General features: G+C 44.9%; 1 protein-coding gene across 1 annotated transcript in view; it reads right to left on the bottom strand.

Annotated features, from left to right (window-relative positions):
- Positions 1-25,457, bottom strand: part of LOC145716006 (ALK tyrosine kinase receptor-like) — a 541,645-nt gene that overhangs the window by 319,791 nt on the left and 196,397 nt on the right. Inside the window, exon 3 of the mRNA XM_081797301.1 lies at positions 12,306-12,470. Within this exon, the coding sequence (XP_081653427.1) occupies positions 12,306-12,470 (165 nt within the window). The remainder of the gene's footprint in view (positions 1-12,305; positions 12,471-25,457) is intronic.

Below are 25,457 nucleotides of genomic sequence, written 5' to 3'. Positions count from 1 at the left end.
CATCTTTATAGTTGCTTTTTGGGGAAAGAATTTGCCAGTCTCTTCACTTGGCCATGACTGAAAGTCCTGCTTTACCTTGCTTCTTTGAGTCTAATTTTATTAGTCTGAAACATGGTCATTCATGTTTCTGAAACTATTTTATGGGGTTATTGTGAGAATCATGTAAGGCAATGCATGATAAATGCTTGGTATAAAGTAAGCCCTTGATAAGCATTAACAGGGTCATTATACACAGTTGGGTGATTTGTACCCTGCACAAATGTGTTGAGTGAGTGGACAAGTGGGGCTGAAATTCAGCTCATGTTCTCTTCTCAAGCTATGAGTTCTACCACTCACTGCATCTATCCAGAGGAGGCATCTTTTCCTAATTCCTTCACCCAGAGAAGGCAAGTTTTTTTCTAACTCACCCAGAAATGCCATATAGTCTAGCTGGTCCCTGAAAATTGATTCCTGTTGCCTTTCCTTCCCTCAATTCTAGACCTTCTAAGTGAAGGCCAAGTCCTTTATCTTGAGCTGGCCCAATAAATAATTCTCACAAAAAAGCTCCTTATCAATCTCATGTCCTTTGGTTGTTTCCCCTTTATTTTCACATTATTTTTTTCATTCCCCTTTTCAGATTAAATGGGCTCAGTGACTTTACTCATGCATTTATGGAAGCATGAATTAAAAATAAGTTGTGGGCTGCTGCTGCTGCTAGTGGGGATGTTGGGAAGAGTACTGCTAATTAGATTTCTTGCAGAAACTCAATTTCTGAATCCCTCTGAAAGACCCAGGACTCCTTCAGGATCCTTCTTTCACTCCATCTAGGCATCTAGTTTCCTTATGAAGGACACTGATTTCTTGTCTTGCCTTTCACCCCAGGGATAAAGAAGCCAATGGACTCAGCTTATTTTTCTAGTATGTGGGGCTTTTATTTTATTTATTTCCTCATGGAGCAGAGGACCTCAAGAATTTGTCTAACTTTCTTGTTTCTCTAGCAAGCAATGCTTCTCAAATTTGTCCTTACGTGTGTGTCATGCAAAAGGCCAACATGTCTGGATCTGTCTTTATTGGTAGGTGAAGACTGCTTCTGGTCCATGTGCCAGCCAAGCCTGCTGATCCTGCCTATTCTGCTTCCAGAGTTGTAGATGATAGGAAGGGTGCATTTAGCTTTTGAGAAGAAAGAGAGGGTGAGAACAGAAGAGGAATAGAAGACACAGGGATAGGAGAGAAAGGGGAAAGCAAGAGACAAAAAATAAGAGAAAGAAATGAAGCATTCGTGTGAGAGCTGGACAGTTGTGAGTGACCTCTGGAGAGTTGCCAAGTCAAAAGAATTGAGACTCTGACCTTCTCCAAAATCCTCATTTTGAAAGCATTAATTATTTGGATTGCCCTTTTTAAAAAAAAAATTCTCAATGTTCTTGATCTAACTTATAGTTAGACTCTAAATAGGGTATAATCTGTGTTAAGAGCTTGGACATGGGAGGGATAGCAGCAATTGCACTGAGCTCTCTCACACTCAGCTCCCCAAGTACACATGGCTATGGAATGGATATCTTTTGGGTATAAACACATCATGTTAATAAATGAAGAAAAAAGAATTCTTAGGAGAGGGGGAGTATATAATCCAATGAATGATATCTTTTTGTTGTTTTTGCTGTTATTTTTATTATTATTATTATTATTATTATTATTTTCAGGGGTAGAATTTAGTGACTCCTCAGTTGCATATAACATCCAGTGCTCATTACATCAAGTGCCCTCCTTAATGACCATCACCCAGTTACCCCCTCCCCCCCACCCCCCAACCCCACCCCTCCAGCAACCCTCAGTTTGTTTCCTATAGGTAAGAGCAATGACTGATATCTTAATGATACTTTGTATTTGTGTAGCCTCGGCAATATTGAAGATGAGAGTATTTTTTAATACTCATTCCTTTTTAGGAGCATCTTATGCCATTGTTGCAGAAGTGAATTTAATGTCTATCTACTTTATAAGAAGACCAGTCCCATTTGAGGCACTCTCATTTTTGACCACTCATTTCATTTATAAGGAATAAATCATTCCTTATTGCCAGCATAATATCTCAAATGCCTTTTCCATTGCTTCTAGTATAGAGAACGCTGATCACGTCAGAGAGAAGACAGTTGCCAAAGAGAATACAACTTCAGGTCAGGGCACTCCCTAACAGAGACATAGGGAGCTGCCACACTGTGCATGTCTGCAACCAGTTTCATTAACAAAATAAACCTGGCATCAAGCATATTTCTAAATAATAACAGCTTCCATGAAATTATCTAAGAAAGACCTGGTACCCAACAAGAGTGTTTTGATCAAGCATGACTAGCAATTAGTACTAAGAATCCTAAAGCAAGAAGTGGAGAGAATCAAAATAGATCATAATGCTTTAAATCTGGACTACTATTAGAGCCTTAAAGATTCTTAATAATCCTTTAGTGGGGAGAATTGGACATTGAAATCTGAACCCCCATGCATTCTGCAATTCCATTTGCAAATGTGCATGGTTACCATCACTGGAGAGGGCTCAGTCATTCACAGCAAATTTGTTTTCATGGCCCAAAAGCCCTGAGTTTAAAAATACCCCTAGAGATGCTGTAGTTGGATACCTGGGATGAATAAGCCTCCTGTCTTTTAGGATCAAGATTCTTAAGTCAAGACAGAGCAGAAACCTTTATTTCAGGCTGCGTGGCTGGGATAACTACTATCAGACTGGGCTATATGTTACTTTACTATGCCATTTTCCTGTTTACAGAGTGGTCTCTCATGCATTATTTCCATTGACTTTTATAACAAGTCAGGAAACGCGGCCACAGAGGTATAATGACCTCCAGATCTCTCTTCAACTTACATTGAACCAGTCTTTCTCCATCTTGAATGAGTAAAGATTATCTTTCCACTCTAAGTAGAATTACACTGTAGTTATCCCCATTCAAGAGAATTTTATTTTATTCCTCTTTGCAAGGTCCTGGCTTTCCTTCAATTCTTTTCAAGCATAAATTCAGAGCGGCTCGACTTTTCTGAAGCAGAGCCCATATTTCTTTAAGATGTGTCTTATCTGAACCATTTGATATATAGAAATCAGTGAGGCTAAAAACTCCACTAATAAAAGGTTCTTAATAAGAGGAAATAAGGAAGTCAGAAAGACAGGTTCCCATACTCTTAGAGAATATCTAGTCCTACCCACTCAATTTACCAGTTGAAAAATGGAGGCCTGAGCTCACATGTTAGTCAAGGGCAGACCTGTCACTCCTGACTCCCAGCACAGTGCTCCTTCCATTTCTAAAGGGCAGCACTGGTTGCAGTAACCTGATTCCACCTTCTCACACTAATTGCATCACCATGTAGCCTGGACAGCAAGCTTCATGCTGTGCCTGTCTCAGGCAGCTCTCTGGCCGTCTGCAAAGAAGGCAGAGGAGAGGCAGGGCTTCCCAAGACCCTTCTGAAGACGCTGCCTTTTATCAGACCCCACAGCAGACGTGACCTGGTTGCGTCATCGAACTGAATGCACCTCCCCGGCATCACTGGCATGTGGTCAATGCCACCAGCTGAACGTACCACCAGACCTTTAATGAGAGTGAGTCCCACATAGGAGTAGGCCCTGGGAAACACTGTGTTTTAGGAGCAGTTTGGTACAATGGAAAGGACATGAGATTTAACATTCAAAAACCGGAATTCAAGATCTGGCCCTGCCACATGCCAGCTTTGTAGACTTGAGCAATTTACTTCATTTCTCTAAGCTTCCATTTGTGGGTCAGGAAATACTTAATGAATGTCTATTTTATCCTGGGCCCTGGGCCAGGCTCTTGGGACCTCATAGTGAATGAGAAAGACCTAGTTTCCTCTCTTCGAAGCTCACTATTTAGCCTCAGTTTACCAACCTCTATGTTTAGTCACACTAACAATACCCATCTCGCTGTGTTGTGAGCATCAGTGGGATCATGGATGCAAAAGCACTTTGCAGACTGTAGCTCTTGCCAACTGCATCTGGGACAGAGCCAAGGGCCAGTCCCTGAGCTGTCGGCAGCTCACCACGGGCCCTGCAGCGGGGGCTTCACTGCCTCCTCCAGCCACCGCATACAGGATCCTCGCAAACAGTGTCCTGGGAAACATCACAGCTTCCTGCCGTGGGAGAGCTAGGCTCACCCCCGCTCCCTCCGTTTCGAAGAAAAACCGAGCCTCTCCAGGCTCCTGCCTCGGGGGGCTTCAGTCCTTCTTACTCACAGGAGCTGGGCTCGTAGAACTTCTGCCACTTTTAGCTGCCACTTCCAGCCTCAGCTCCTGCTACTGCTATTTCTGTTCCGTTTTCGGTGCACAGCAATGTCTGCTCTGTTCCCAGTGGAGCGGGACAGCTTACAGCCTGCCCTCCCGGCGATAACTCATCACACAACTTCTACAGTAACCGGAAGGAAGTGTGTCTCTAAGGCCCAGTCAGTCCTCTGAGCCCTGCCCTTCCTAGAATTGTACCCCAAGACCATCACTTTTCCTCCAAACTTGGTTAAGACCAGCTAGGTTAGTTTCTTATTGCTGCTGTAACAAATTACCAGAAACTTAGTGGCTTGAGATAATACACATTTATTATCCTACAGTTCTGGAGGTCAGAAGTCTAACATGGGTTTGGTGAGCTGCCTTCCTTCTAGGTGAGATTCAAGGGAGGATGATGCAGTTTCTTGCTTTTTCTGGCTTCTAGAAGCTGCTTGCGTTCCGTCTCTCTTAGCCTCTTCCTCCACCTTCAGTGCCAGTCACGGCTGTGCTGCCTTCTTACATAGACTTATGCCCCCCCCTTGATTTGAGATGTCCCCCCGATTTAGATTTTAATCTGCAGGACCCTGCATTCAGTAGGGGCTTACCAATTGTTGGCTTAAGAAATGAAGAAATACATGATTCAAAAAATTAATAAAATTGAAAAACTGATACACATTAGCACATAGTGATCTTCATATCTCTGTCTCTCTCTGGCCTCTGCTTCCATCATCACATCTGCTCTGATTCTGGCCCTCTTGCCTCCCTTTTTCAAATATAAAGACCCCTGTGATTCCATTAGGCCCACACATATAATCCACAATAATCTCATCTGCAAAGTCCCTTTTGCCCTCTAAGGTAACATATTCACAGGTTCCGGAATTAGGACTTCTTTGGGTGGTCATAATTTTATCTGTCACACTAGCCCTAAGTTCTCCAATGTTGTGAATATGCCTCAGGATCACCAGCCTCAAGGAGCTAACCTGACAAATTCATCTATGCTAATGGATACAGGAGCCTCTCTTTCTTCCCTCCACGGTGCCACACAAGTTTCTAGAATCAGTGCTCCCATCTTGATGCCCTGGTCCAAAGAATGACTTGAGCCACGGAGCTGTATGGCTTCCAGAAGCCGTGGCTAAATTTGGGGGGATGGGCACATCTCCTGCGGCTGGTGGGGATATCTGTGGCTCACAGATTTGTACCAGGTGTATGGCCATGATCTGCAGTGGATATGCTTACCCTCAGTCTCATATCAGAGCAAGAAGAACCTTAGTGACAGTTCAGTCCAAGACCTTTATCTTACAGATTAGGGCCTAGAGATAAAGGGACATCCTTTATAGCAGATTTGGGATGGAGAGCCCTTCTCCCTCCAACGCCTGTCCTTCTTTCTTACTCCACATGCCCTGTGGGCAGGGTTATGAAGCTTAGGTAAGGAGGGGCAGAATCTTCACCAGACAACCATAATCCATTCCTTCCCAGTGAAGGCTTCTCTTAGAAGGCAGAGGAAATACCATGGGAGAGGCCTGTCTTGACAGAGAGGACTTCACAGACCCCCTGCAAGTAGTCTGGCTCATTAAGGCAAGTCCCTCTGGAATTCAAGTGCTGCCAGCTTGGCACCAGGATCTCATTAAAATGAAAGACTCACAAGTCACAGCTTGTCGAAGGGTTTGCTCAAGGGTCCGGATTCAAGGCCCAGTGACTTCATTGCTCAGGAGATGAGGGACACATTTCTGCAAGCAGCACCAGAGAGCTCACGTGGCCTCTCATGATGAGTTCCAGGAAAGGGGCAGGGATAAGAGGCTACCAATCCCCCCAGCAACCTTACTATGATGAGAAGCTGGCTCAGATGAAAGGCAGGACCATCCAGAAATCTTCTGCAAAAATTCAATTGAAATAGAGCATGCCACTCCTGCTTATAATACTGCACTTGGTCGCTGGGTACATTCTTGAACCTGATGTGCATTTGGTTCCCACAGTTAGCCTTGCCCACCCTTCAAGGACAAGTCAAGCGAGGGTGGTGATGAGGGGGTGCTCTGGATTTTGGGGCCAATGTGAATGTACGCCCCCCAAGCAGACAGAAAAGCAACCTGCTTGTCCATCTACTTGTCTATCCCACCATAGTCAGCAGGGCTGGCTTTTTTGGTGGTTGTTGTGCCAGAAAATAGTTAACATGCTTTTTTTTCTTACCCCCCCCAAAAAAAAATCTAAAATAATTCAATAGAACATAGCCTCAAATGAGAATTTTTGTATTAAAAATATAATAGTATGTTTTATCTTATTATAAAAGCAAAGTATGCTCATGGACTCAAGTTTGGAAAAATACCAAAGCACACAGAAAAAAATATAAATTATCAGTGGATAATTCAGTCTTCTAGAAATAACTTCTACACTGTGTTGGTATATATAGACTTTTCTCCTTATATACATAACTTTGTTTCTCTTTTACGGAATAAGATATATCAAACAAGTTGTTTAACCTGGTTTTAATGGGCCTTGAATACTTTCCCATCTTATTAAACATTTTTACATAGCATCAATGGAATGGCAGCATAATATTTAGGTGTACTATATTTTATTTAACCAATTCCTTATTGTTTGAGTATTTAAGTGATTTCTAGTTTTTCACCATCATAAACACCACCAAGACAGCTTTTTAGATAAACCAGTAGGAAAAATTTGGTTGTGACCCTGTTCCTTAAGTCTGTCAGGTGGTCTGTAGAGAAAGGTATCTTCTGAGTCTTGAGGGTTGAGTGTGTACTGTTAGTTGCACTCAACCCAGAAAGTGATTTCCTTCTTCTTTAAACCATGTAGAGTCTGAGAAAAGAGACTAAATGGTCTTTGAAACTTAAGAGGCAGAGAGACCACCAGAGCGAGACCCATCTAGCTTGAGTATATTGCATATATTGACTATATACATAGTAGGGGTTCATGCTCAGAATATTTTACTGATGAGGCATAAAATAAAGTTTAGAGATCATTGCCTTAAAACAGTAACTTCATAGTGGAGCAAGCAGCATAGGAAGGGAGCTCTCGGGGGCTGGAGCCCAAGAACACTTGGCATCAACAGTCCCCCTTTGATCATCCCGTTTGAACGAAATGAAAAGAAAAAAAGATCGTTCTGTCCCAGAGGATGTGTGTGTGTGTGTGTGTGTGTGTGCATGTGCATCTGTCATTCCCACCGTATTTTTCTTCTGTCCCAGTTTGCCTTTCTCTCCTAACCGCCCTCTCAGCATCAACACCCAAAAACCAGAGGTCTTCGCTAAAGCTGCTTATACAAAGGGAGGTGAGCAATTACTGACTCTGCCATGAACCAGATCACCTTAAAGGTGACCACTAAACCCTGTGGGCAGGAAGCAGCTGACCTTAAGCATGCATTAGCACATCTCACCTCTGCAACAGCGCGGGCCGCGGGCCGGGGACCAGAGGGTGCTTCCAGGGTGTGCTGTCAATGATGTCCCAGCCCCGCAGCTCCTCCCAACTCGATCTCACTGACAGCCTATCCTGTCATCTCCGCCCTGTCCTCACCTATGGACCTTGCTCTCGGAAAGAGCCGTAAACCCACTCATGTGTAGGTATCCACCACCAAAGAGGCTAATTTATGAGGTCCCGCTTGGTCAGCCAATAAAGCCCGAGCAGAAATGGGTGGCTAACGATGAGTTTCACTGGGTGAAGGAGGAAGTGCTAGGCAGACTTTCATCACTCCAGTTACCTGTCAACACGACAAATGGTTAAGGGCAGAGCAGGAGACTTACAGCCAGCTCAGTCCACCAGCTGCAGCCCCCAGTGACTGCAGGTACAAAGGGCGATGTATCCCGAGACGGAGGGCCCATCAAGTTTACACCTGCAGCTCAAAATGTGGCCCAGTTTCCAGGGATGCAGTCAATCTGCGAACTGTTCAGAGACTCTTTTAAGGATGTTGCAAACCCTTCAGGCAGGGGAAGGAATTAAAAGAAAGAGGAGAAATGCTGGCATTAATCTGGGCTCCTCTAAAATCACCTAACCTGATTTCCAGAAGGATCTAAGAACCCACAAGTACACAGGGAGAGATACACAGGATCCACAGGCCAATCCACACACACGGGAAGAAAAATCAATGTGTAGTAGGTTGAATCCGGTCCCCAAAAGATACGTACAAGTCCTAATCCCTGGTGCTTGTGAAAGTGATCTTATTTGGAAACAAGGTCTTTGCAAATGTAATTAAGGATCTTGAGATCATGCTGCATTTAAGGTGGGCCCCAAATCCAGTGACATGTGTCCCTATAGGAGACAGATCTGAGACTCAAGGAGAATGCCATGTGGAGTTGAAACCAGGGATTGGACTGATGCATCTACAAGCAAAGGAGCACTGAGATACCAGCAGCCACCAGAAGCGAGGCAACCAGGCATGGGATATATAGTCCTACAGAGTCTCCAGAATGTACCAACCCTGATCACACCTTGATTTCAGAATGCTAGCTTCTGGAACTGGGATAAAATCAATTTATGTTATTTTAAGCCACCCAGTGTGTGCTTATTTGTTACAGCAGCTACAAAAAACTAATGCACAAGGGTACAACGGAAGTGGACCGAAAGGCTGAATGGACCCCACTTTGTAATACCCTTGTTGTCGTAGCCGCATCATTAGCCATTCCAGAACTCTAGGACAGTGCTTCTCAGCCTTTTGAAAACCAAGCCTTCTTCTTTTTTTTTTTTTTTTGTGCCAGTATAGTTAACATACAGCGTTCCATTAGTTTCAGGTGTACTATATAGTGATTCAGCACTGCCACATCAGACCCCATGCTCATCACAGCAAGTGTCCTCCTTCACCCCCATCACCTGTTTCACCCATCGCCCCACCCACCTCCCCTCTAGTAACCATCAGTTTGTTCTCTATAGTTAAGAGTCTGTTTCTTGGTTTCTCTCTCTCTCTCTTTTTTTCTTAAATTCCACATATGAGTAAAATCATATGGCTAGAGAGTATAATGCTAAGCCAAATAAGTCGGTTAGAGAAAGACAAAAACTGAACCAAACAAAGATTTGAGAATCAGTTCTCTGGAAGAGAGTTGAGCTGGTACAGGAAGGGGATCAGCCTCTCCCAGCTGACTCTCCTCCCATTCTTCCTGGGTATGCATATGACTGGGGGGTTGTGGAGGGGCTTGGGGGTGAATCTGCTAATCTGTTTTCCATTTGAAAGCTAGGGTTCATGCTGGAGACTAAGATCTTGTCTTGCTGGAAAAGAAAAACGTGACCACATTCCAAAAGACCGACCGGAAGTAGTAGATGTCAAACATGCCCCTGGCACTTCTTAAAAAGTCATAGAATGCCTCAACCTGATGATTCCTCAAGATTTTATTAATTTATAATATTGTGTTCCATCAAGATCATCACTTTTTATTATCTTGCTGCTCTGAATTGTATCTTCCTTATTATTCTCAGTTACAGGGGCTATAAATTAAAATCATTCAGAATTTATACTCTTACAGTTCATTATCTATGATTGGTATTATCTCACTGCCTTTTTCTGGTCTTTCTATATCCCCTGACAAGAAATATTGCAGTGAAGTCTAAATACCATCCAACTAATAAATGTTGAGCTTTAAGAAATCCCTATTGACTACACTACCCTAAAGGGCACCCCATCACTCCTTATCTCCACCACCAGCATCCTTTCTGCCAAAATGACAGAGAAAGTGAGATCCCAAAGAGTTGGCCATTAGGACTGAGATGTAGGCCCTTGCTCTGGCGCAGTGCAAATTGGGCATGTCATTTTCTCTCCCTTCACCTTCACCTCTTTCCCTGACAGTCAAGAAACACTAAAATACATCAGCTTGCTTCATGAGGAGCAACTCTACTTCAGATAGTGATATAATTAGTTGAAGCAAAAAGCAATGAGCAGCCCATTACTAGAGGTTCTGAGCACCTACCAGTGACATTCTAGAAGTGTCCCTAGGAAGGCTGGGAGGCTACTCCCTTGTTTCTGAGACCGATATGAGTATAGGTCCCTCCATTCGACCCCAGGAAAAATCAACACCAGTTTCTGACAGTGGTGAGATTCTCTCAAGTTGTGTTTGGATGTGTTTGTTCACTGAAGAACCTGATGAGGTGGACATGTGCCAAGAGGCGTGTGCAAAAATGCTTACAGGAGTGCTGCTGGTAATAGCAAAACCATAGAAACAACCCAAATGTCTAAGGACAGTAGAAGAGATAAACTGTGGTACTTCCATGCAGTGATTGAAAACCAAAAGAACCACAGCTACGAGCATCAAAATGGACAAATCACAAAACAGCAACATTATCTCATTTATGTAATAGGTTACAAACCTAATCGATACGTTGTTTGGGGCTACATGCATAAGTGGTAGGCCATAAGGAAAAGCAAATGAACAATGAACGCAAAATAGGATAGTGGTTACCTCTGAAGGAAGGGAGAGATTCTGGCTCTAGAAGGGTGACAGAAGAGGCTGTAAATGGACTGACAACATTCAAATTCTTACGCTTGGTGCTGAGAGCACAGTGTTGATTTCACTGTGATCATCAATCCATGCACACATGTTCTACTTTGTTGCACATGCTAGATTTTATAATAAAATTTAAAAATATACAGATTTCCAGGGTTCATCTCAGATCCTTCAAATCAGAATCACAGTCTGTGGGGTCTAGCCACTACTTTGTATAAGCTCTCCGAAGATTCAGATGCACTATAGGGTTAAGAGCCACTCACCTACACAACACCATGACCCCTACCCTGGGCAATATGCATCAGTAACCAGGTGAAAGCAGCTTAAAATATAAATCAAGGTCAAGCAATTTGAAAAGAGTCATAAAAACAGAAAAAAAGGTCAGCCTGGGAGAGTGTGTAGAAAGGAAAAGCGTCTCCCAGTTCAGGGTTTGAGGCTGCTATAGCAGCCTGAGGGCATCAGCTATTTCCATGCCACTTCCAAACTCCCCCAGAACTTAATTGAGCTCTGTCCCCATTAGGTTCACAGTAGCATGAGCCTGAGATCATTGCCCCTTAGACCCGGGCCCAGGGTAGGCTCTCGCAGTAGCTTTAGCTGCAAAGACAGAAACACGATGTGGTAGAAAGTGTCCTTGTCTAGCACTCATCACCGGACATCCAGACCTGGACCAGCATGGACCAGCTGTGTGATCTTTAGCAAGTCACTTCCCCTTTCTGAGCCCCTGCCTTCTCATCTGGCCTGCCTCTCACAACATTGAAATCAAATGAGACAGTGTAGGTGGAAGGGCTTTGCAAAATGAAAGTATGACTCTGAATGTTCTGTAAGTCCATCACCGCACCAGTGGTTATTTCTTACTATGAATCAGAAACATAGGCTGTCGATTCTGGATAAGTAGAGTTTCCTGGGTCCAAGGATTGTGGAGCTCTAAGATTTGCCAAAGTGAGACCTGAAGGCAGGACTAGGGCTTAGTGTCTCCACCTCCATCTCTAAAAACTCAGCAAATACTTAACAAGTACCCACAACTTATCCCGTCCTACCTTCTCCCATCCCTAATAATTCAGAAAGGGATGTTCATTAATAGCTCAGAACTACTGGAAGCAACTTGCAAAGCTACAACACAGCCTGAATATTCATTAATGGCTTTGAAATTAACATTTAACACAGTTACACCATACCTTCCGAATTAGAAATGCCAGATGTAGCAAGTAAAAAGGGAGGACCCTCAATTACATTTGAATTTTTTAATATAATTAGAAATTGGAACAATTTTTAAAGTGTAAGTATGCCCCAACGATTGCATGAGATATACTAAGAAACCATTCATTGTTCACCGGAAACTCAAATTTAACTGGGTGTCCTGGCAACTCTATTCCTCACAGACAAACAGATCAGCACTTTCTCCTACATCTGTGTGAAAAAGAGTTATAAAATCCTATTTCCTTCTCTTGGTGAGAGAGTAAAAGGCCGGCTTGATCCTTGAATCCTATGGATGGCACAGGTATTAGAAGCAGGTTTCAAAGGAAACAGGTGAGAGCAGAGCCAGGGAAGCCTCAAACCTGCTAACAGAAATGGGCATCCAAGCCCCATCCTGGCCCGGCCAGGACACTCTGCGGCGGCCCCTACACTTACCTCGGGGCATCTCCTTGGAGTGCTCTGTCTCGGGCCCGTCCAACAGGTCCATCTGGGAGGCCTCCTCAGAAGGGACACGGCGCCAGGACCAGCTCTGGTTGCCAAGGTCGTGAAGGGGCGGGGAGTACTCCAGCTCGCAGGGGAAGTCGAAGCTGCACTCCAGACCTGCAAGAACAGCCAGTGGTCAGTAGGGCAAACTGTCTCCCCAAGGAGACCTTCCAGCCCCACCACCCCCTCCGCTCCAGGAGGGAGGCCTTTATCTCATCCACAGCCCTCACTCTATCTGGGGCGTCCCGCGGTCAGGCTCACAGCTGGCTCAGCTCCATATGGCTTAAAAGGGTACCGAGAGAGAGAGGGGAAAAAAAAAAAAGGAGTTCCTTGTATAATTCAGGTTAACGGAGGTATCTTCAGAGAAGGCAGGTGAAAAAAGAGCTAACAGGTGGGTCTTGGAGAAGCTCTGCATCGTGGAATGTTGCCTGGTGATATGAGAGGGTCTGAGGCCACATGGCTGGATGTTGGCTTTGCAACCAGATAGGTCTGCCTCTAAGTCTGGGTTGAGAAAATCAGCCTGTGTGGCCCCAAATTTCCTCACCTGTACATTGGGGATGATAACACCTACCTCTAGAGATCGCTGTACGAGCTAGTAGGATAATGTGCTGTGTACATGAGCCTGTCTACAGTAGATGCTCAGGAAAAATCCTGGCGAGGTTCTGCCCTACCTGAGAAGAGAAGGCCAAAGGGAACTCACTCAGGCCTTACTCCCAGCCCTGGCTGCCAGCCAACCATCTATACTTCGGCCCCCTCCACACAAGACGGCCAAGGGTAGGACAGCTAGTCCGGGCTTATTGTCTCTTGGGGAAGGGCAGGCAAGGTTACTGGGTAAACGGGGGTGAGGGGGCAGGAGGAGGCTGTGCCCTGGGACTTTTTATGACCTTTGACTCGGGCTACTTGTGTCCAAACCATTCCATGTTTGCCCTAATTTTAAGATACCCTCACCTTCTCCTTCCCCTTCCTCAGTGTGCATTACCCAAAGTGGCTGAAGTGCTTTATACCATGTAGGGGCCCAAAGCTCACTGATGGGTAAGTGAAATGTGTGCCAAAGTGCAAGTTATTCATCTACATTTTACTTCATTTTTTCCCCTCAGCCATGGGGATGTGAAGAAAAGGAGAATGTGATACGAAGGACAGACCACTGGACTAGCAGATGGGGACTTTGGTTGGTGTCCAGGCTCGGACAGTCTCTCCTCACATGTGGCACTTGGTGCCCTCAGCTGCGAAACAGGGGTTTAGACCAGGTGACGGGGAAAATAGATGCCCAGTGAGGCCTGGGTTCCAACTCCAGCTCTACCACCGATGTGCTGGTTCCCTTGAACAAGACACTTAACCTCTCTGGGCCTCAAGTTCCTCAATTACAAAATGAGACCTAGACTAGATGTTTTCTAAAGCTCCTTCCTGATTTGACTTCTTAAAGATTCCTAAATCCTTGTTCTCAGAAGGGTTACAGCGTATTTGATAAATCAGTCTGCAGGGTCGTGCTACTGGGTGCTAACTCCCAATTATCATTTTGCATTTTAACAGCTGCTTCTGGGGCTATTGCTACCTTGACCTCCAAGATGAGCCTGCTGTTTAGAATTTCTGAAGACAGAGGAAAAGTGGGGTCAATTCTAGTGCAGGCAGCCGGTCGTCACTGGGTGGTCCCTTAGTCACACACATAGTCAGCTAAGCCCTGCCCCAGAGTGGGAGTAAAATAATTCCCATTGACACTAGCCAAACTCAGTTTAGGTGGTGGTGGGGGGGAGTGAATCCTTCAATTACACTTCTATTAAGTATCTTTCTGCTTCTCAGCCTGTAGAGGCTCATGTACCAGCTGCTTTCCACGAGCCGCCATCTTTCCGGTCCTAAGGTTAATACCACTCGCCCCTTCACAATGCAGACAATTCACCTTTCTAATGGCAAGCTGAAATGAGCAGAGCTAGCCCTGTTTGAGTTGATGTGCCACTTGCTGCCTACATATTTTATCAGCTTTGAAGACTTTCTACCTTCCCCTGGGGGCTGAGCTGCTGCTGTATCCATGAATTGTAGGCTGCCTTACTCTTCAAGACTAAGTACTTGCCAGCCACCTGGTTTTGACTGCAGAATGCAAGGAGAAAACTGATCCAGCATTTTGTACTTTGTAGCACAACAATTATAATGAAAAGTGTAGCCACTAACCTTGGCTCTTCTGAAGAGGGTCAAAAGGATCCATCCATATTAGCTAATGATCAAGTCAAAAGATTGGAGAGAAAGGTATTGGCTGTCCCCATTCCACACTGACAAAGGTGACTTTCCCAAAGCTTCCACGTCTATGGCCCATCCTCTATCTTGATTTTTCTCCTCCAATTAAAGTCATCCTATCTCTATCTGGGACAGAGGTGTGGCATGCAAGGTCAGACACTGTCTGGCGCATATTAGATGAACAGACCACAGAAACCCAGCATCAAGCATCATCCATCCTGGGATCTTTGACTCTGAACAGTTGGAGAACTGGCCGTGTTTGGACCAAACCCTGCCTAGAGACATAAGCTAGACACGTGCTCCAATTATCAAACAGGTTCATTTTGAAACTCTGGCTCTGAGGCAGCCTCCCTTTAGCTGTCAAAGCCACACTCTTTGGTTTTAAATAGAAAGGAAGTTAACATTACTGTTCATTGTGGGTGAAACTGAATTGGGCTTTCCTATATTCCAATTTAATTTCCCATAATTAATTTCCTGCACTAGCCCCAGTCCTTTCAAGAAATAACACCTGGGACTCGTCATCTGTAAAACCACCAGGTTAAGGATCATTTTCCTCAGGGCATGTTCTGAAGTTGGAGAACTAGGATGCTTCTTGCATCTTTCTCCTTAACCGTCCTCTACCCAGGCCTTGTAGGATAAGGACTACCGAATCTGTTTTACAGACAGGACTCAGAGGGATCCAGGGTGTCAGTGAAGGGGTCAGCTTTAAGCAATCCAACAGCAGAGCCAGGTCCACACCCAAGGGAAGGCGTGGGGAATTATATTCACTGAGTCCCAGCTGTCTCCAGAGACTGCGAGGTGTTCTTCTTGTGTCACTACATTTAATCTACAGAAACACACCGAAAAGTAGATGATGGATTCTCTCTACAGATGAGAAAATAGAGGCTCAGAAAGTTTACTCTACTTGCCCAAAGATCAAAGGATCAGCCTAAGGCAGAACCAGAATGTGACCCAAAGTTGGATAATGACGAAGATCCAGGCATTTTTCATCACACCTCCACAGTTTCAAAATCTCAATCCAGGGCCAACCGAGTAAATTAAATAATATATAAGACACCTGTGAAGTGTTATATTTTAGTTATTATTAGACCCAAAGTCTGCAGCCTCTTCATATCTGCAACAGCTTGTCCTCTACCCTAAGGCAACAGATCTAGATTTCCTCTCTGTCAGGCCTATTTGGCAAAGTGACCATGACCTTCAAAAAAATCCAGAGATCTCAACCTTATTTTACCTATCAGGACCCAGGAGAATCTAACCATTGAAAAACAGCAATGAGAAAAAGACATACTTTCCAGAACCTGCTGATCACATAGTGGAATGAGCAATGAAAAACAATGAGGAAAAACAGCAATGAGAAAGACGTACTTTCCAGAACCTGCTGGTCACATAGTGGAATGAGCAATGAAAAACAATGAGGAAAAACATTAATGAGAAAAAGACATACTTTCCAGAACCTGATCATTGCTACTCACTTTCTAGTTACTTGAATCATGAAAGAAGGTTAAGGTAATGGAATCTTCTGTAAACAGTTTTCCTGCTGAGAAGGGATATCAAGAGCTGTGGAGGTAGAGCAGTGAGGATGGTTCCAGGCTTGGTCCTGCACGTAGCAGCTGAGAGACCCCAGCAAGTCTGCTCGCCTCTCCATGCCTAGCTTTATGCATTTGAAGAAAATGAAAGAAATATATCTTCTATTCTGCCCTCCGGCTCTGAAGGTCGGTGATTCTACAGGGCAAATGCAATCAAACCTACAGACCATCAGTCATTTTCACTCTGCCTACCTCTGAATGGGGGTTTGTTGTCACCCCCAGAAGCAGATGAAGTGAGACGAAAGTGCATCACACTCAATGGGGACTCAGTTTACCTCAAGATCCTCAAAGAATTAAGAAGAAAAGCTCAGGTAAGACTCTTCCTGGATGAGTAAGTGTGAATGTATGTGTGTGTTCATGAATTTTTATCAGTTTGTACCTATATTCTGAAACCTTCCAGGGTATGAGTCACATTTCAAAAACTGAATTCATTAACAGTTAGCTTTAAGGCACTGTTCTAGTCTAAAAGGCAGCCATTCAGAAGAAGGTTACAGAAACAGATCAGAAAACCCTGTGGTGGCCCTGCCCGGAGGGATGCCCAGTTCCCTTATCAAATGCCCTTGGCTGCAGAGGAGTTGGCCATGACCACACACTGAGTCTGAGGGGGGACATCTAGCCTCTAGGAATGTGTGAGACCACCCAAGCAGTCATGCTAAGGCCGGCGCCAAGGAAGCCACCTTGGCTAATCAGCAGAGATGGGGGTCTTCCCAGGCTGAGCTGCATGAAGGAGATGCCATGAAAGTTCCAGGCACCATCTACAACGCCACATAAAGGTGATAGGGAGACATGACGTCCTTTGGACACTCAGGTCTTCCCTGGGGTAGGCTTAGAAAATCCAACAGTCCTCCTTTGTAGACTGATCCAGACTCACCTCAGGCTCCAAAAAGCTCCTTTGGATCAAGGCCTTTTGTGCCTCCTTGACCCTGACCCTGGAAACCCAGAGATCTCCCACTAGTTTCCTCGGTCACCTCGAGTCAGTTTCAAGTGAGGGGACCAGCAGCCTCTAGTTCTTTAGACTTTCTTTCCAAGGCTGGCTGGTGTCCAGGATCCTTATGAGCCGCTGTCCTGGGGCAGATCCACAGGAACCCACTGGCTGATGTCTCTCAGTGTCAGCCCACCATGAGGTTTAGAAACAAACATTGCAGAGTGAAGAGCAGAGTCATAAAAAAGAGAAGAACGCCATGTTTCTCAATCCTCTGATACTCCACCCTTCTTTCCTTTTTTCTCTTATCATGAGTGTTTCAGAAATAAGCCTGGGGTCAGACGACTTATGTTCTTGGCTGTGGTAGCACTGGGTATGCGTTTATAGAGGATCCCTGAGGGGAGGACCTCTGTGAAGGCCCATGGGAAGTATTTTCATAATTTACAGTATTTACTGAGGGCTTGCTGTGCTCAGACACAGTTTGTCAGGCCCCTTACATCGTTATCTTATTTGATTCCTATGAAGTAGGCAGGATTCTTACCCTCACTTAACAGATGAAGACCCTGGGCTTAGAGCAGTGAAGTTACAGCTAAGTTAGATATGAAGTGACTGAGTGGGCTTTCATTGACCTGCTTCCTTCCTGAGACCCTGAGACTTTGATGTCAGTATCTCACAAATAGGGAACTGTGGACTAAAAAGGCAGCAGAAATAGCTGCCCTCATTCAGAGCCATGGACACCAGTAAGGGTCAAGACCTGCAGTGAGGCAGGTCAGGAACTGGACCCGTGGCGAGACAAGCAGGGCCAAGAGCATCTGAGCTGCCCTTGAAGGAGTTGGAACTGGGATGCCCGGAGTGAGGACTGAGTCAGAGTTCATATCTCTAAGATCCAAGTCTTAACCCCCATAGGTGTGTTGACTCAGGAAGCCAAGGCTACACATGCAATAAGGACTGGGGTTCAAACTTCCCATCTAGGTTTCCTAACATCTTCTGGAATATTGGCTGTGTTTCTTGGTTAGGGCTAGGGGTCACAGTTGAGGGAGCTGAGGGTGGGATGGGCAAGGTTTCTATGGCCATCAGGGGCCCATGAGAGAGTTTACCCAACTGGATACTCAGCCATGGAATCTGCATCTAAAAACAAATCATCAGGTTGGCTGCTAGTTTAAAATATGGCAACATGACTGTGATTTTGTTTTGGGGGGTTATTTTCCTGTTTGACTGCCAGGATGCATGATAGCCTTGATGTTGGACCTAACATTCCTCACTTGTTGAATGGTGATCTCTGCGGTCCCACCCAGCCCTACAATCTTCTCCTATGTATCTATGCCCATAGGTCTTATTCATTAAGTGACCTTAATATCATCAGGATTGTTTCTCAGGGATAGAGCACAAGACCTGAGATTTGACTCCAGTTACACCACCTGCCAGATGTGCAGTACAGGGCACTCTCTCCCTCTCTCTGAGCATCAGCCATCTCAGTGATCAGACTAACTTCCCAGAACTGCTAGAAGGACTCAATGAAGTGATGCAGGTGCCTGCAATGGAGAAATTCCCAACACACATTAGCTGATTCAGAATTTGCACCGCCATGCCCTTTCTGAACACAGTTTCTTATTTACTATGAGAAATCGTATTTATGTGAGCCATTTTACCTGATGGCAGATGACCATTTCCTTGGTTTATGTTGTCCCATGTTAAGGTTGGCATGTCCACCGCTAGGTGATATTCACAGAGTTAAAAGCTATCAGGACTTGAAACGACATTTGAGGTCAACTGCTTCTCCCACTGGACAGGTGAAAAAACCAACACCGAGGCAAGGGAAAAGACTACCCGAGGGTCATGTGGCTGGTCCAAGGGTCCTTCCCGCACAGTGTGGAGGGCACTTCTCCTGGCTGTGGAGGCCTTTTCGAGTATCATCCTCTCTGGATAGCACCAGGCTCGGGCCAGGCTCAATGTCAGACTTACTGAATCACCAGCCCTCACTTCCTCAGGCGTGGCTTACTGGCATGGTTAAGCCGAGTCTAGACTGCTTCAAGGATGGCATAGACAGATGACAGAGGAGTCCTGATGAGCCTGGTTTGTGTATTCAACAAAAAACCACATGAAGTATCATGTACATGTGACAATTCTCTTACAAGTGGCCTTTAGACGTCATATAATAGAGTTTCATGTTTGAAGCTGCAGCTCATTATATAGAGCTCCAGAAACCAACATTCTCAAAATACTGGCAGTCCTTAAGGATTGTACACAGCTCAAGGGAACTCCCTTGGCTGCCACCAATCCTGAGGCACATGGTGGAGTCCTCTCCTTTTCTCAAGGGATTCTCCAAACTTCTCAATCATTGACCTTCTGGGTGATGAGGGACCTCTGGGACCATCTGACACGAAGAAACTGAGGTCCAGAGCTAGTACAGATGAAAGTGGGTGGGTTGCAAAATTGGTAGTAAAATCTGGTTCCTAACTGTATGATATTTATTATTACTATTCTCAGCTGTAACAACAACAACAAAAAAACCAAAATAATACCTTCAACAATTAGGAAAATTTTCAAAATTTTAGACTGTGTTTTTCTGGAATAAGCTAGCAAAAACATACATGGCTAGGTTTCAAATATCTTCCAATGATTCGAAGGCTCAAATCTCTTCCAGTCAGGCTTTCTGGCTTCTCTCACCCTAGACGTACTCTCCTGCCAACAAGCTGTTTTTTTTTTTTTTTTTTTTTAAAGATTTTATTTATTTATTTGACAGAGAGATAGAGAGAGAGTACAAGTAGGCAGAGAGGCAGGCAGAGGGAGAGGGAGAAGCAGGTTCTCTGCTGAGCAGGGAGCCCGATGCAGGGCTCGATCCCAGGACCCTGGGATCACGACCTGACCCGAAGGCAGACGCTTAACCAACTGAGCTACCCAGGCACCCCCAACAAGCTGCTTTTTGATGGTTGCTGGAAGCTCCCTGCCAGAGAGTAGGTCTGTGCATAGGCCAGAAGCTATGATAAGAGCAAAGGGAGGACAGGCAGGGGCCTAGGAGTCAAAGGGGAAGACCACTAGAGAATTCTTGGAAATTTCCAAGTTCTGGTCCTATCAGCCTTATACTTTCGGACAATTCATTTAACCACCTGAGTCTTGGTTTCCTTGTGTATGAACATGAGAGATTTATCACAATAATGATGCTGATAAACATAATAATACCTGCAGCGGTGATCAAATAAGGGAATGAGTGTGGGCATGCTTTCTTAACTAGGAAGGACTATACATGCATGTCTTTCCACCTTGGTTGTGCTGTGCCTTGGATTTACCACCAGGAGCCTCAGAATGAATTGGACCGCCTGGACCTTGGAGGACCCAGAGAGACACTGACTGGAACAGGCATCTTTCTACCTTGCTCTCTTTGACATCAAAACCTCAGGGGGCACCAGGCTGTCTGGGGAATACTTCAGCACCTAGATGCTGCATGGGATCAGGCTGCTCAAGGTGAAAGCTTGGCTCTGTCACTTTACTCACTGCATGCCTGGGGGCAAATTATTTACTCCCTCCGTGCCTCAATTCTTTCATCTGTCAAATGGGGATTAGAGCAGGGGCCACCTACGGGAATGTGAGGAGGATTAAATGCAGTATGCATATCAAGCTCCCAGCAAGGCTGTGAGTGGCACACAGTTTATTGTTAAACTTGGCAGTCATTGTTGCTGCTGCCCTTCATGTGGCCCCAGGGGTCAGCCATGGCAGAGGGGAACTGAACAGGTGCGTGCCCAGCACTGAAGGCAGGAAGCTTGGACTCTACCTAGCCTTGTGAACTCCTTATTCAGTCTTTGCTTTTCGACCCGCTGATCTAACATTCCTTTGGAAGTGAAGTCACACTAGATCTTGAGTAAGAAGAGCTGCGATCTAGACCCTGGCTCTGTGCTGTGACTTCAGGCAAATCATTTAACCTCCCAAGGCCACAGTGTCCTCATCTGAAAAATGAAATGGTGGAATGAAATGATTCTCAGGACTCTTCAATCTCTACCATTTTAAGACCAATTTCCCTTTTTGGGCAGATGGCCAAAACAAGCTCTCTAACTTGGCTCTAGCAGCTGGTCAGCAGAACCCCAAGAGTCCTGACTTTCAGCTCAGGCTTGGATGATTAGGGGCTTCTCCCCCTTGCTGGGTTATCTCCTAAAGGGGCACTTAGCCCACCAGTTACCTTTGATATTAATCTTCCAGCTGCCACCAACATCTGGTCACTTACTTCATCATAAGACTAAGTACCAAACCTAACCCCGGCCTGCCCCCCGCCCACAACCACTACTCATTTGTCATGGGGCCCCAGAACTGAAATCATTCACTTCTTTCCCACCAGTTCACTCCCTAGAATGCATCTGGGAACCAATCACCCAATTCAAGACATCTGTTTAGTTCACTTATAATCAAGCTGCAGCAAAGAAGGGCCAAGTCTCCTTCAATCAATCAATTATATAAACACAGCCACAAAAGAGGCTCAAAGAGGGTGTGTGTGCAAACATGCCCAGGATGGTGGGAGATAGGCACAGAAAGCTTAATTCTCATTTCTCTTATCTGTGGCCAAAGCAATGCTGTGGATGGAAGAAGCGGGACTCGGTTCTTCATTTCAGAACAGAAAAGTGAAAATAATTAAAATCCCAGGCATTCTGAAGTTAACCAGCCCAGCCTCCTCATTTTACAGATGGGAAAACCAAGGCTCAGGAGGGTGATGTGACTTGGCCAAAGTAGCAGAACCGAGGGTCGAGAAGTAAGAGAGTTGAGATCAGAACCCAGATTGGACTTCTAGCCCAGTTCTTTGCCTGTGATCTCCAGGAAGCATTCATGTAGAACATGGAGTCTCAGACCCCACAGAACATGGTGAAAACCTTAGTAGTTTGTCCACTGCTCAGTATGACATCCATACAAATGGGATCATCCCTAAAACCTGAAGGTTGGAGGAGAGCTCTGAGCAATGTGGTATCCATGATAACCAGAGGAGGCTGATGGTCATGGGGGCTCTCAACCTCAGAACATGCAAAGTGATCCTCCCCACTTACTCTTCTTATCTCTAATGGTGAGCATCTGCTGGGTGTTGGAGGTTACCGACCATGGGGTTCCTCCCTGATACCAATCTCAAAACAGACTGAAACCAGGCTGCCCTAGCATGGACCCTGTGCCCTTCAGGGACTCCCAGTCTTCTCGCACCTAACTCTCACAGCTGGCAGACATGTTGGAGACGTGGCGGGGCCATGGGGAAACAAAACAAGAGAGACTTTCTGCCTGGGAGGACCAGAGGCTCACAGAGGAGGCGATTTTAGGAGAATGAGAAGATTCTGACATGGTACAGGTTTAAGCTAGAGAATGTGTGATGAACAGATGAAGGAGTAAGGTTATCCCAGGCAGGTGGGGAACTGGTAGTGCTTATTCTCGTGTAGTTGCGTGAATTTTGAAGCTGGGCTGCATAGGATTAAGTCCTAGCACGGATAGCGTCATGGTGAAACGTAAAGTGCTTTCAGGTTCCAGAGGGCAAAACCAGGGATTTAAAGAGTTTTCAGGAAAAACTTTCTAGCAAAGTAGAGCCAGGCCACCAAAATGCGGGCTACCCGCCTCGCACTGGAACAGGCCTCACTCCGCTTCAGAAGGTGTTAGTGAAGCACCTGCGTTCTGGCACGTGGAAATCTCTCCTCACAGTTGGTCCTTATAGCGATACTGTCAATAGGAAACATGACCATTCCCATTTTTCAGATGACAGACAGAACCAGGGAGTGGTTTATGGGCTGAAGGTAGTGAAACACACAGGAACCAGAGCTGGAAGTGAATTCTGCCTCTCAGATCCCTTGAGCTTCTTCCCCACCGTTCTGTGCTTGGCTTTCAGTCAGAGGCTGGCAGATGGCTTGCCTGGATGTTACAGGGGACATTTAAATAGGCAACAAGGAGGTGAATATTCGGAAGACCTGTGGTTCCCAAACCTAGTCCTACTGTCCCTGGACCCCAGATCTTGTTTTTAAGATGTACTTCATGTGATGGTGAAGTAACTAGACTGGGCCCAGCTGTGGGTCTTTCCACACCAGGATGGCATTGACCCTACACTGATGCAACACTTAGGACATCATGAACCCACTGGATTGATGGAGACCCAAGGATTTAAAGTGATGACATGGATAAAGAGATAGATAGGAGTGACATGTGAGGAAATGTTTTGCAGCCCATGTACTGAGAATATATGAACCATCACCCATGCATCTGCTATGGAGGGTTAGATGTGGGCTCCTCCAAGCAGATGACCTGGGTTTGAATTTCAGCTTTGCCACTAGCTCTGGGCAGATCACTGACCTCTCTGGGCCAAGTTTCCTCATCTTAAGATGAGGCTATTTGACCAGACCACTGTGGGCACCAACAGCTCACAATTTCTAACAAACCAAATTATTCTAGGCATCTACTCAAATGGACTGGGTAAAGTTCCATTAATCTGGGGTCTCTTCTGGCATAAATTTTTGCATCTGAGGTTGCTCTTAACAAAACATTTCATTTTAAAAGGATTTCCTCTCATTTTTCTCACCCTTGATCAGTCATTTTCCTGCATACGTTTTGGACACACGTCTTTCTGGGCTGGTTAGAATGCTCTGTATACAGTATCTCAGATGTCCCAAAGCTGTCAAAACAAAAATTTCCTCAGCTCACTCACGTCTGCTGAATATGCTTTTTTAGATTGAGTAGAGAAAAAATAAGCCTGCCCAAAGTAGTTAATGTCACAGCTTTTAATTCTAAACCAAAGTACGTCCAAACCAGAAACTGCTTTCCCCTTAGCCCTCTGTCTTTCCTGAAACCAATTACTATGACTTCAGGAATAAGAGGGCTGGTGAGAACCTCCCTACCCTTTACTAAAACAGAGATCCTCAGGGGCTCTGGGTTGGGAACTGAGAGACCTGAGTAAACTCCTAGTTTGCCCCTGGACTGTTAGACAAATGCTGCTATTTCATCTAGTGTATATTTATCAAGAATTCAACTGAGTACAAAACACTGGCTTAATCACTGGAAATGCAAAAGGGAACAAAATGTGGATTCCTTGACCTCTAAGAGCTTATAGTCTCAGAATCATGATGATTCAGGGCTGCAAATAACTAAGATAAGCCACACTAAAAAGTGTGACATCAGAAATATAAAGTACTGCAGAAAGACATTATACAACTTTCCTTGGTGAGAAAATGAGGACAGAGTGAGGTCTACAACCTTGCAGGCTTTTCTAATTTGGGGTTAATGTAGTCACCAGCTGCTGGGAGGGAATGCTTACTATATGGTTTCCAAAAAGAAGCTCTACTAATCTAATAGACATACTATGTCTTTGCTAAAACTGGGAAGTCTTATTTCCCAAGCAAATCTTCCTATTAGGTTTGACAGATCATCAGACCCAGGGATACTGTACGCATATACAAAACAATCATGCAACAAGCATTTAAGAAGCACCTTTCAGATGGATGTTTGGGACTATCTTAGAACTATGATAAAAGTGAACTAGGGTAGAATCTCTACGAGGAGCAGGGCCAAAGAGCTTGGCAAACTGTAGATACTCACTGGATGAGTAAATATATGATAGATTGATCAACTGATAGATCAATAGATACATGGATAATAGATAAAAGTGACTTACCTTTTTGTACATTTTTCTAAAAATTGTATTTTATTTAAATTTAATTAACATACAGTGTATTATTAGTTTCAGAGGTACAGTTCAGGGATTCATCAGTTGTATATAACACCTAGTGCTCATTACCTCACATGCCCTCCTTAATGCCCATTACCCAGTTACCCCATTCCCCCACCCAACTCCCCTCTAGCAACCCTCAGTTTGTTTCCTATGATTATGAGTCTCTTATGGTTTGACTCCTTCTTACTCATCTCCAGTTGGGTAAATTAGACTCATCCATGATTGCTTTATCAGCTGACCTAGTTTACACCTGGGCTATAAAAAGGGATGAAATACAACCTAGGAAATTTACTTGGTTGAAAAGAAAATCAGGGAAGTTCCAGGTTTTGTGATGATGGACATCGTCCAATGGAGTTTCTTAGAGAATTTGGGATGTTCAAGAAATAACCACTTCCTGTACAAGTCAGAATCTTCTCAGATATCAAGTGGGGGGTTATACCAACCCAATGTTATAAAAAACATTCCATCAATTTTCCTTAAAAAAAAATTCCAAGGAGGGCGCCTGGGTGGCTCAGTTGGTTAAACGACTGCCTTCGGCTCAGGTCATGATCCTGGAGTCCCGGGATCGAGTCCCGCATCGGGCTCCCTGCTCGGCAGGGAGCCTGCTTCTCCCTCTGACCCTCCCCCCTCTCATGTGCTCTCTGTCTCTCTCATTCTCTCTATCTCAAATAAATAAATAAAATATTTAAAAAAAAAAA

The sequence above is a fragment of the Leptonychotes weddellii genome, chromosome 10 (genome assembly GCF_054177405.1).
Source record: "Leptonychotes weddellii isolate Sample4059 chromosome 10, ASM5417740v2, whole genome shotgun sequence".
Lineage (NCBI taxonomy): Eukaryota > Metazoa > Chordata > Mammalia > Carnivora > Phocidae > Leptonychotes > Leptonychotes weddellii.
This window is presented reverse-complemented; position numbering and strand designations above follow the sequence as displayed.